This window comes from Zingiber officinale, chromosome 4A (assembly GCF_018446385.1).
Source record: "Zingiber officinale cultivar Zhangliang chromosome 4A, Zo_v1.1, whole genome shotgun sequence".
In the NCBI taxonomy this organism is placed as follows: Eukaryota; Viridiplantae; Streptophyta; class Magnoliopsida; order Zingiberales; family Zingiberaceae; genus Zingiber; species Zingiber officinale.
In genome coordinates, this window is record NC_055992.1 from 137,305,884 (window position 1) to 137,318,378 (window position 12,495).

The 12,495-nt window shown below is 32.9% G+C and overlaps 1 protein-coding gene across 5 annotated transcripts; it reads right to left on the reverse strand.

Moving 5' to 3' along the window:
- Nucleotides 1-223: 223 nt before the first annotated feature.
- Nucleotides 224-7,458, reverse strand: LOC121971403. Of its 5 annotated transcripts, none has more exons than XM_042522661.1 (4): nucleotides 7,208-7,458; nucleotides 4,613-6,945; nucleotides 4,330-4,485; nucleotides 224-557 (listed from the first exon to the last, which is right to left on the reverse strand). In XM_042522661.1, the coding sequence occupies exon 2, from the start codon at nucleotides 6,905-6,907 to the stop codon at nucleotides 4,625-4,627; it is 2,283 nt and encodes a 760-aa protein (XP_042378595.1). In that variant the 5' UTR covers nucleotides 6,908-6,945; nucleotides 7,208-7,458; the 3' UTR covers nucleotides 224-557; nucleotides 4,330-4,485; nucleotides 4,613-4,624. The 5 variants fall into 5 exon arrangements, with proteins under 5 accessions (XP_042378595.1, XP_042378594.1, XP_042378592.1 ...); XM_042522660.1 differs by having other exon boundaries at nucleotides 224-554; nucleotides 4,335-4,485; nucleotides 4,613-7,112; XM_042522658.1 differs by having other exon boundaries at nucleotides 4,335-4,485; nucleotides 4,613-7,112.
- Nucleotides 7,459-12,495: the final 5,037 nt, after the last annotated feature.

Below are 12,495 nucleotides of genomic sequence, written 5' to 3' on the forward strand. Positions count from 1 at the left end.
GAAAACCTACCAATTTCGACACTCTTTGCTCTATTCATATCATGTTTAACTCTAGTAAGGTTTTAATAGGAAAAATGCAATTTATGATATTGCATTTAGTATAACATATAAAAGGAGAGCTGGATTGAGCAGAACTCGAAATTCTTCATTCGTAAAAACCCAACCGAGATATTTGTCGTTGTTTAAATGAAAAATCAGTTTCCACAAGGCTAGCTGAGCGACATAGGAAAGTACTGTAGACTAAACAGATATATATATATTTTTTGAGATATAGAAATAACCAAAAAAACCCAGGTAACAGTAGATTTCAAGAGACTAACAAAATATACACAATATGTCAGATACTTGCGATGAAGAAACTACTAAAACCTATATGGCAAAGGTTCCCAAAAAAAGGATGGTATTCGCGATGAAGAGACTACTGAAATCTATATGCCAAAGGTTCCCAAAAAGAATGAACCCGAGAGATGCCCCATCAAAACCTGAAGTCTACCAGATGGAAGGCACTGGTTAGTGATCATAAGCTTGTCTTGAGTGTATCAGCTCATTTCAAGCTGCTGAAATAAAACAGAACAGCAAGAGTTAGCATACAACAATAATAGCAAAAAAAACAAAACAAAGAAAACATGGTTTTGTTCGATTACTAGATTAGAATGAACACATGGAAAGGTGTAGTTGAGTAACAATTCAAAGTGCAAATTTATTTTCAATAATAGAAACAAGTTTCAGCATCTTTTTCTTGAGCGGAAGAAAAGAGGAAATTAACTCAAAAACAATGCATGTAAATGATGAAACTCCATTAGTTTTGAGTCCCTCTTTTCCTTCTTCCATACACGTAAATGGACCATTAGCAAACTATGTGGTCTGCTAAAATTGACTACGCGGCCACATATGTGGAACAAGCACACTTCGCAGGTCTCATTGTCGACAAATTAAAAGTATATATTGCAAAGGAATAATATTATTGCATTCAAATTGATGAAAGTGATCGTACATGATACATATAGATATTGTAACATAAATAGATGCAAATACACCTAGGAATATCAGAGATCCAAAAACAATCAAAGATGAACCGAATGAAATTAGTGTAAATAATAACATGATCCACTATTGTCATACCTTCATCTAGGCAACATGCATCAACAAGTTTATATGCAGATATTAAAATTTTAGGTGCCTTTTTTCTAAATGAATTTTATTAGAGATGCAAATTTCAACTCAAAAGATAAGTTTTGTGATCATAAATGTATTCTCCCCTTTATATAAATCACCTTAAACTAATAAGAGAGAGAAAATAATGGAATCATACGAATTTAACCATACTGATGGATTGTGGCAAGCAGTAATGTGACATCATTTAAAAATGAGGACAGTGCATCGAATGTCTTTAGTATGTATGGCACAAATTGTCCATGTCAAAGACAATACTATCATAAACAATCAATAAAGTCCTAATTTAATTTCCATAAAATCGATCATGTTTGCTATTTAAGGTGAAGCACCATCCCAAATCATGGACTCATATCAATTGGTTTGTTTCAATTATAAACTACTAACTTTTGCTAGAGAAGGTAAAATCTAAAATGAGAACCAATGATGACCAGTAAAAGAAACAAACAGTTTAAAAATAAAATAAAATAACTAAAGGGGAAGGAGAAATAATATTAATTTCATTTAAGCAAAAGGACAATTTAAGTAAGCAGATAATTCTCATTGAGGAAATACCAAAATAATAGTTTAAATTAGCAGAGACTCCTTAACAAATCAAGCTAAAGTACAGATAGATATTAGTAAAAAGAAAACCCCCATGGTATTAATCGAATTGGATTGGCAAAATTGGGGTCAGGATATAACCATTTTATAAAATTTAGAAAAAATAAATAATAAAGGAAATTTTGTAGTAGAATCTGAATTGTAGTGATATTTAATTAATATAACTTAATTATCAATTTATAATAAAATTCACATCATTTACATATTGTACAATTTGTTCAACCATCTAACTGCCTATAGTCACAAGTGCTATAATAACTTTTACTCTAAAATTATTAATACATAATATTGCAATATTAATCAACTAAATAGTTAAAAGAATATAAATTAACTAAATAACAGATAATTAATAACAATTTCAATTGCTAGTTATTACTTAAATTAATAAGTTGAATAAGTAAATTTCACAACTATTAATAGTGAATATCAAATTATTATTAATATCACATAAACAAACAGAAAATTATATCATATTTTTAATATACTTATCATATTAAATAATTAATAAATATAATAACATAAAGAAAAATGGTAGTATTTATCATTTAATAGATATTGATAATTAATAATCATATATTGACATAACATTTTCATATAGTAGATTCATATTCCTAGTTTTTTGGGGGAAAAAAAACTCCTCCCATAATTTGAGGACGGGCTATGAGGGGTATCTTGAGTGTAATCACCTTTGCTACAAATTAGTAAACCTAGTTATGCAGGAATTTGTGAACAGGCACCCTATCCATGTTCCTTCCCAAATAAAGAACAAGTATGCACAACAGCATTTAGAGGAAGATCTCTTATCCAATTAGTAATATTCTACAAGTAGAAAATGTCAAGATGTGGACACAGCCACAACATGAAACACTACTATTGACTGCTTGGGATAGCCAACATTTCACTGCTTCCAAGGTTTCATATTCTCAAACTACTCATCTAAATTTTCCATGGCAGTAGAAATAGTCCACTGGAATCTAAAGCAACTTCCATAAAAACATTCTATGTCTTAGACAAACACAAGTGAAATTTTATGATAATAAACATGAAGTTGGCCAAATTTTATGGAACGTCTTGGCATATGTATAGCAAAGGTTGTAGGCAAATGTTATAAAAAAAAAAGTAACATATCAAATTTATCATCAATGAGGAAACAAACTCAAAGATAGCAACGCTTGCTCTTATATAAGAACTGAAAGCCCTAGTCCAGGTAGCTTTCATAACATGTAGAAATTGAGGAAAAGAAAATTGTATTCCTTGTTTTTAAAGATAATATGAATGATATATAATAACTCAATTAGACCTTAAACCTAATATGTCAAACAGGGAGCTAACCCCATTAGAAAATATAGACGTGTCTAATAATTCAAATACATTTAACACGCCTTCAGATGAAGGTACGGATGTATCTATTCAGCTTGTTACATAACTAGAAAATATAGGCCAAGGCATGATAAAAATGAAAAACATATTGCTAGCGTGCATGCTAAGTAAAGCTTTGACAACACATACAGGCATTAAATCCTTGGCATCAGAGCAGCAAGTTGATAAAGTGAGGATGAATTGGTTTCCTGTATTAGATTAATAGAGTTATAAGTTTAATGGATTTGGTTTCATACTAACCGTTCTAGGTTTAGGAGTTTGTCATGAGTCTATGTAAATCCATGTAAAATCCCAAAATTCTAGGTAGTATCAAAGCCCTTTCCAGGATTAAAATTTTTAGAAGGTTTTTCATAGAGGGTGGCTGCCAATGCCCCCCTCATCTCTCATTTCTTTTCTCTCACTCATCCTTTATTTTCCTTTTTGTTGGCTTTGCAATCCTATAGCTCATCTGCTTCTGGCCCAACATGATGGGTTCTTGTTTCATGGTTGTAACTTGTGCTCCCACAAGCAGATCCTAGCACTGCTAGACCTCAAATGAAGAACGTCTGGTAATGTGTTGGGGTTATGGACAATAAAGACGGATAGCAGGCTTCCATGTGGGGAAGAAGTCACTGAGCTTCTCAAACTTCTCATGAGCCGGGTGAAGATTTATACAGGAACTTGAAGGCACACTAGGATGCAGGCAGAGAGAAATCACATTGGAAGAAAACATTAGAGGAGGCCACCAACAGCCACTCCTAGGGGATGCCACTCAACTTGGATGCTAAATCTAGTGTCTGAATGTAGAACTAAATGCACTACGTGTAGAATCGAGAAAAGCGCCCCGGGCTGAATAGCGCGTGTCATTTTTTTTTCCCACGATTTTCAAAAAATACACACAGAGGAAATAACGCAAAGACAAACACAATGCTTTTGAACCTTTGCCAATTATCAAACACAAGTTCGATTATCCAATGCTACGTATGACTAATAATTCACAATGCATTTAACAAGAATGATGGCCAAGCATGACATCCACAATCATACAAATGACAAAATACAAAAAATAAAGGGGATTTCTAAACTTTGCATAAAACAGAAGTTCATACAACGAAAATTAATGGAATAAAAGTACAGCAATGAAAAAGTTAGCTATATAAAAATGATCAACAGATAAGGGATGTTGGCTGTCACCTCACCAATATAACAAGGCAGGAATTAAGGAACCACCAGTAGATGCTTTGCGAAATAGAATGCTTAATTTCTTAATCAAATGAATATTCTAACTCCAGCTAATTTTAGTTTGCAGACAAAAAATTGGACCAGCCAGATAAGATCTCCCACAGCAAACTGCAAAAAAGAAGGGGGGAAAGGCTTTATCTAAGTCATCTAACAATCTTCCATATTTTATAGCATCAGAAACTAAATGACTAAATGCATAATGAAACAAAATGATTCTGGTATGTCAAGAATATACCAAGTTAAACAACTAGGTAACTGTTAGTTTAATGGCCTCTGCCACAGCTTCTGTTTTACTATCATGGATTATCTGCAGAAGTTCTGTAGGAGTTGCTGCAGGGTCTAGCTCAAAGAATCCCTTTGGAGCATTCTCAGCTTCTTCACCGGTCAGTAAATATGAAGGAACTTGATGTGAAAAGCGAAACATCTCTGCCCTTTGGATTCTCTTTACTTCCTTGGGATCTGTGTTAGGCCTAAATACTGTTCTAAATCCAGAAACTTTCAACAAAGGACTAACAGATACACCATGTTCTTCATTATAATCTTCGAGTACTTCAACCATATCATACTTGTAGATCACATCATCAGGAGTATGTTCATTCCATTCTGGAGACCAATTTCGGTAAAGAGCCCAGGTATCACCTTTTCTCGGGACAATTTTTATGACACCACGCGGTCCCTTTTCCCACCTAACCTTGTGCGAGAAAATATTTATGGTAGTATTCACCTCAGATCGTCCTATTCTGAAATCACCACAGCTCTTTGGAAAACCAGATGCAACCCAATTTAACGGGCCAAATTCACTATTGGACCTTGACGTCAGATAACTAATGCGGATTTTGAAAGGATTCAAAGTGATAACTTTCTGAACTAATGCATAATAACGAGGCATACCATCCTCATCATCATATGTAGTCCATATTTCATCACCTCGAAAAGATTGCTCTGAACGATCATTATCAAAATCATGAAAATCTGGATCAGGAACATCAATTGACACTGGTTCATTAATCTCACTATCTGAATCAGCGAATTGAGCATTAGGTGAATTGTTCTCATTCAAACATTGTATGGTCTCACTCTTAGGTTCCAGAGTCTGCTTTTGGCCAGTAGCATCCCCATGCACCATATCGTTGCCCTCATCTTTACCAGTTTCACTAAGCTTTTGTTTCTTCTTAGAATTTTCTTTCGCATCAAGTTTCACAGAGGCAGCAGACTTCCACTCTTTTAATTTCACTTCTATTGCTGACTTAGTCATCTCAATCAACATCGTTTTAGTATTAAAAAGACAGAACTGTATGTATGGATTGCTTGGTCTTTCAACCATTCTGGACTTTAATGTGTCACCAAAATTTCCACTCACTCTATTTATCTCAGATGAAGGAAATTGTTGTGTCAGAACTGCTCTTTTATCACTCCCAGGCTCATGACCAATGCTTCGCGCTTGTTTTACAGGTATATTAATGCTTTGACCTGTATTAGGTACCCCAGCGGGATTAGTATTTTTCTTGAGAGCATTAGTTTTCCTGTGAAGATTCACTTCCCTTCTAGCTGCTGTTTGTGCCTCTTCACGGTCTCCCCTTACTTCCTTATAAGTCTGATGGATAACATTTGCAGCCTGTGCAGCAGCAGCTGATGAGGCAGTAGCACAAGCAACTCCTGTACTACAACATAAGGGGTTCCATTTGGAGTTTGAGTGACTGAAAGAAGCTGTATTTGTTCCATTCTGGAGTCCACTAGATTCTTTATTGTGAAGCATTGAGTTACTTTTCACTTGACCTGAGGCATTTTTGCTAGGTGCACTATGATTGGAGTTTGGCTGACTCTGCTGAGAAATTGGCACCGATGATACATATAGGCTAGGAGACTTCGTCTCCTTAGCTAGAAAAGGTTTGTGGCAATTAGGACAAAGAAGGGTATGATTAAGGTACACCTTGAGATACTGATACCGCATGTTGCACTTATCACAAACTGTCCAAAATGTTTCAGGTGTTGATGACTTGCAAGATAGATTCATGGCTGCAGAAACCACTTTAGTCCTACCATTCCCCATGTGTGTGTTTTTAGTGTTTTTGGAGAAATTTGGAAACCCATTACCATTACAAGGAGCAGTTTTGTTTTTGGTTGGTTGGGAAAATTTCTGCAATTTTTGGTCATATAGCATTCTCCTATACTTATCAGATAAGACACTCCATGCCTCGGAAATTAGCTTAAAAGCACCCTCAGCACCAACAGATTTATTCTTGTCAGGATGAAGCAGGAGAGCCAACTTCCTATACTGTTTCTTGACTGTATCTTCATCCGCCATAGAACCCACACAGAGAATAGAATACCAATCGCTCTCCCCATTAGCTTTACGTTCAGACGCAATATAAACATCAAGAGTTGATATCAACTGGATCAGGCCTTCAAGAGCTGGAAAGAGATTTTGGGCCTTTAAGGCAAATTTCTTGGCAGCCACGTAATCCTTTTCCATGAGCTTCTTTTCAGAAATCACCTTTGCCCTAATGGCTTCATCCTTATTGCACTCCATCTTTCAACCTTCTTCCGGTGATCGCAAAGCTCCTCTTCCTGATAGATCTCAGCAACCAAGGTCAAATCAAACTTGCTGCACACTTAGCAATAACCCTCGCAGGAACCATTCAAACGCGATGAGTTCCCAACCCACAAAAAAATGGACAAAATATTGAAAGGTTCTCACTTTACTAAACAGACATTATTGAAAGATCCTCACTTTACTGGAAGAAAAAAACCGCACAAACGAAGTCTCAACTCATCAGCATTTCAAAAAGCTGTAAAGAGGACTTGGAGTAGGGGCGCGTGAAACACGTACCTGCCGGAAAAGAAAATGCCCAAACCCTAAACCGTAGGACCTCCAGCGATGGACGGCGAGACTACCGATTGGGAGGGTGGAAGTGGAGGCGATGGGCGGGGATTTGAGGCGGCGCGATCTCCAATTTGATTTCCCCCCAAATCCGAAAGGCGAAGCCCAAGAAAATGATATAAAACCGCTTTCTTCGCCCAAGTACGAAAATGCCCAGAGAGAGAGAGAGAGAGAGAGAGAGGGGGACGAAAGAGAGAGAAGGAGGTGACTTCCCTTACTTTTGGCCACCATTTATAGAAATAATTTTCTAACCCTAACCTAACCAAATTAGAAAAAAAAAAAAACCCTAACTCCAGTTAAATTCTAACCCCAGGAGTGGGGGTCCACTTTCACCTCTTTTTAAATTTTTAAAAATTATTAGATTTTTTTTAAATAATTTTTTATTCATGTTTAATTTTATTAAGAATTCAAGAATTATTTTTTTATTATGGTGAAATTTAACTCAATTTGAAAGAAATAAGATATTATTTCTTACTATATATTTTTTAAAAATATATATATTCATATAAAAATAGATTAGATTAATGTCAAGATCATTTTAATTCATTATGTAGTTTATTAAAATTGAGCCAATTCTTCAACTCATTCTCTTACCTTTCCATTTTTTTCCCCTCTCTCTTGCTTGAAAACATTAGACTCATTTTGAAAGATACAAACAGGAGGAGGATATGGGTTATAAAATTGCATACCAATCCTTTTCTAATGGTAAAGGGTGAAGGTGAAGTTGTTAGCTTACCAGCTCTTTTAAGATCTCACACACATTTTGAAAGAGGATAACTCATAGGACTATTATTCAGCCATAATTGAATAGTCTTCCTAAAAGAGGGTACAAGATAATCGAAAATAACATGTGTATTCATCGATAATTAAACTATATTTCTCTAGTAGCAAGTCCTGCTCGAGTATTAACTCGGCTACAACCGAGGCTATATACTAGTCTCTTCATTTATACACATCTTCGATCACTTTCCCTTTTCTCTCTCATTGCCAAAATGTGAAATCGTTATCTTAGTTGGCCCTTTTGAAAAGATTTCACACACTCTGAAAGAGGATAAATAATAGGGCTCTTATTTAGCCTTAATCAAGCAGTCTTCCTAAAAGGGGGCATAAGATAACCAAAAATAGCATTTACATCTATTGAGAATCAAACTATATATCTTTAGTAGTAAGTCTTGCCCGAGTATCAACTCAGCTACAACTAGGGGTATATACTAGTCTCTTCATTTATGCACATCTTCGATCACTTTCCCTTTTCTCCCTCGCCACTAAAATGATTTGTCTTAGCTAAATAAACCTATTGGGTCAAGCATAATATGATAATAGTTTTGTTGAGTTTAGATTGTTATGTTTGAGAGATGTCCTAAGACAATCATCTTATGTTTTGTAATATTTATTTTGATAAATAAAGATTTACTATTTGAGTGCAAATTGTTTACGTATTTGAATGATCTTAAACTCATTTACTGAATGTTCGTAATACGATTCATAGCATGAGAGGATTTGTGATTCAATCACAATAGTGAGTGTCTCTACATGTGTAATTATAAAAGTATTTGAATATTCCCTAATCAATGAATTGATTTATCTGGACATCATCAATTCTGTGAGACTAACACGGGTTATACTCATTGATTTGACTAAGTAGTTGTTACTCACTAGCTGGGAACATTGAAATGTCGAGAGTAAAACATGGATACTAGTTATGATAACTAGTTCACTAGAGTGACTTGTTGTAAAACTTCATATGATTCTCTACATGTATTGATATGTCCGTGAAGTTCTTATTACAACTCGAGTATAAGTTTCCTTAGACTTGAGGTATTCAAGTCACCTTGGTTATGGAAACTTATACTTTGATATCTTAAACAAAGTATCTCATTGGAGATGTGGACCTGAGATGATGAGATATGAGTTAAAGTGTCCGAAGGTGTTTGGATAACCCACAGAATTCACCGCTTCCTGTAGGGAGACATATACCCTATGGTCATTTGTCGAGGTTGTTACTCAAAGCCTTTACAAAACATTACATGTTAAAAGTATGAGACTCTTAGACACATGATTGGAGTAATTCGAATCCATAGAACGAGTAAATATTACTTGGGATAGGTATAATGTAGTAAGCCTAGTGGAGATAAATACATAGACCATGTTCTAAACCAAGTGGATATAAGATGAGTGAAAAGAATGAGGCACGACTCACTATAGTTGCTAAAGGGTTCAGAACTTATTTTGGAATCAACTGTGATTTTCTGGTTAATTGAGGATCATGATGTACTACTAGGTGTCACTCACGATCAATTCATAATTAAATAGTTAATTATAGACGACAAAAATAAATTGAGAACCTATTGGGTTACACACACTACGAGTATCTGAAAGATGTAAAACAAGTTTGAGAATTTAATTTTCAGATCAAGAGATAAAATGTTTGGTTGGACCAATAAAAGACAAATAAGGAAAGATATTTGTCGAAATAGAAATACAGATGACTCATGCCTGTTGTAGAAGATATGGTTTCATAATGGGTTGATAATAAATCAAAAGGGGTTTGGTTTAGTTATGAAACAACTTGGTTTAATAATAAACTAAATAGGTTTGGTTTAATTATGAACCAAGGTTGTTTGATTTTAAACCAAACTTATTCTTAATGGTAATGGATCAGTTTAGTTTTGCTTATTGAGTTGAGTAGATGATTTGCTCTCTAAGTCATGTAAAGGTTTATAAATACTCCTCTATAAGGAGAAACATATCAACATAGGTTTATTGTTCTAGGTTTTCCGAAAACACTAGCCACCCTCTCTCTCCTCTCCCTCTCCTTGACGTCGGCCACCAAGAAGCTCAGAGAGATTTTTCTTCCAAAACTTCTCAGCTTCTTCTTCTCCTCTAGAATCATCTCGCCTCTATGCTGTGCTAGTACAAATCAGAGGTAAACCTTATTGCTCACAAGAGTTGTTTTGAAAATCTCGGTTTAGATACGAATAGAGACAAGGTTCATGAACGTCGCTAAAATTGATTCCCTTTTCCTTCGCATCATCTGTAAGGTACGCCAATAATAATTGTTATTCTTTTATTTTGTGCTTATGTTTGCATGTGTTATATCTTGCATGCATAGTACTATAATGTAATAAATTAGGAATTTATTATATTTTTATTTTTCTGCTGTGTATGTTTTTGTGAAAATGTCTAAAACATGCATTCACGTTGGACTCATAACTCCCAATGGTATTAGAGCTTGACCATGCTTGGACATAATCATAAAAGATATTTTATGAGTCATAGTTGGTTATAATTTTTTTTAAAATTTTTTTTCCAATTTTTATTATGAATTTTTATTTTTGGAAAGTTTCCTAATTTTTTAGGAAATTTTATTTTTAGAAAGTTTCTTATAAAATTTGGAAATTTTCTGTTTTGAAAATATTTTGTAAAAATAAATTTAATAATAATAATTTTTTTTAGAAAATTTTCTAATTTTTATTAATGGAAAAGTTTCTCAATTTGTTAGGAAATTCTATTTTTAGAAAGTTTCTTAAAAATTTAGAAAATTTTAGTTTTGGAATTATTCTATAAAATAAATTTAGCCATAATTTTTTTTAATTATGAATTTCTATTTTTGGAAAATTTCTAATTTGTTAAAAAAAATATTTTTGACAAATTTCTTAAAAATTTGGAAAATTTTGTTTTAAGTAATATTCTGTAAAATAAATTTAGAAATTTTAAATTTTGAAAAGATCCTAAATTTATTAAGAAAAATTCTAATTTTATAAAGTTTTCCTAATTATTAGGAAATTTCTAATTTTGAAAATTTTTCTAAAATAAATTTGAAAATTTTCAAATTTGAAAGTTTTAAAATTAATTAAGTAATTCTAATTATATATTTTCTAATTTGTTAGGAAATTTAAAATTTTAAAATTATTTCCTAATTAATTAGATTTTCTAAATAGAGAATTCCTTCCTAAATAAAATATGTAATTAAATTTTAAAAATTTATTTTCTAATTTAATTAAAAATATTTGATTTGTCAAATTACATTTTAAGATATTTTTTATTTCAAATAATATTATAACAACTATGAAATTATTTTTACTATACTTGTATGTCATATAAATGCATTAGATGCATATTATCATTTTGATGCAATGTTATTTATCATGTCATTTATGTCAAGCAATGTGTTATATCATTTTATATGTCATCATTTTGATCATGTAGGTGATGTCATATAAGTAGATTATGCATAATGATGATTACACTTAAATCCCTTACAAAAATATTAAACTTACACTTTCTGTTAATATGGTAAGAAAAGAGTTTAATTACTTATTTTAGTTGTTGTGCTAAAGCTAAACTCAATCTGAAATTAAACATGTTCGAACCATTGAGATACAATTTCATGATTAACAGGCTGATTTTAACTTGAAGCGTTGATTTATTGTATCAAAGTCAAGGTCAACATGGATAGAGGTGAAGTTAGGTAATATGCATTTGATGTATATTTATTAATGTGTTAACAACCCGATATTTATGCAAATATTAATTAGTTGATAGCATAATATGATAGTTGCATATATGATCAGTATATTTGATATCTATCACTATATTTAAAAATGACTTGTTGCATCAAAGCTAAGGTTGTTCTCATCTGAAATGAATAGCAACTCATTTGGAGAAAACCTATAATCTCTCGGATTAAAAATAAAGGCTCTTGAATTTGATAAATAAGCGAGAATTTTATTCTATGTAAATTATTTACATAATAAAATCACATCTCATATATTCTCGTTTTTGTATTTCTAAGTTAATTATTTAATTATGACATCTTTAAATTTGTGTTTGTTGATGGACTCGAATAAACTAACTGGATCGAACTTCTTAAACTGGTTTCGAAACATAAGAATTGTTCTCAAGGCTCAGAAACTAATATATGTCCTTGAAAAAACACTTCCCATAAATATAGCAGATGATGCAACACCGGATCAAGTATTGGATTTTGAAAAGCACATGACTGATTCTTAGCTTGCAAGTTAAATCATACTGGCCTCGATGTCTCCTGAACTACAAAAAACAACATGAGTATATGGATGCTTATGTTGCCGCTACTCGGAATTTCGTTTTGTTTCCCCTGTACAAAAATTTGTATAAGCACAGAACTTTTCCTAGCAACCCATGTATTTTTCAAAAGTTAAACTTGGATTGCAAACGAAACTTAACATTATTAATCCAAGTTCAACTCATGTGTT

What these genes read in the sequence shown, in the direction of transcription:
- LOC121971403 (XM_042522661.1), bottom strand. Translation starts at nt 6,907, where the DNA reads ATGGAGTGCAATAAGGATGAAGCCATTAGGGCAAAGGTGATTTCTGAA.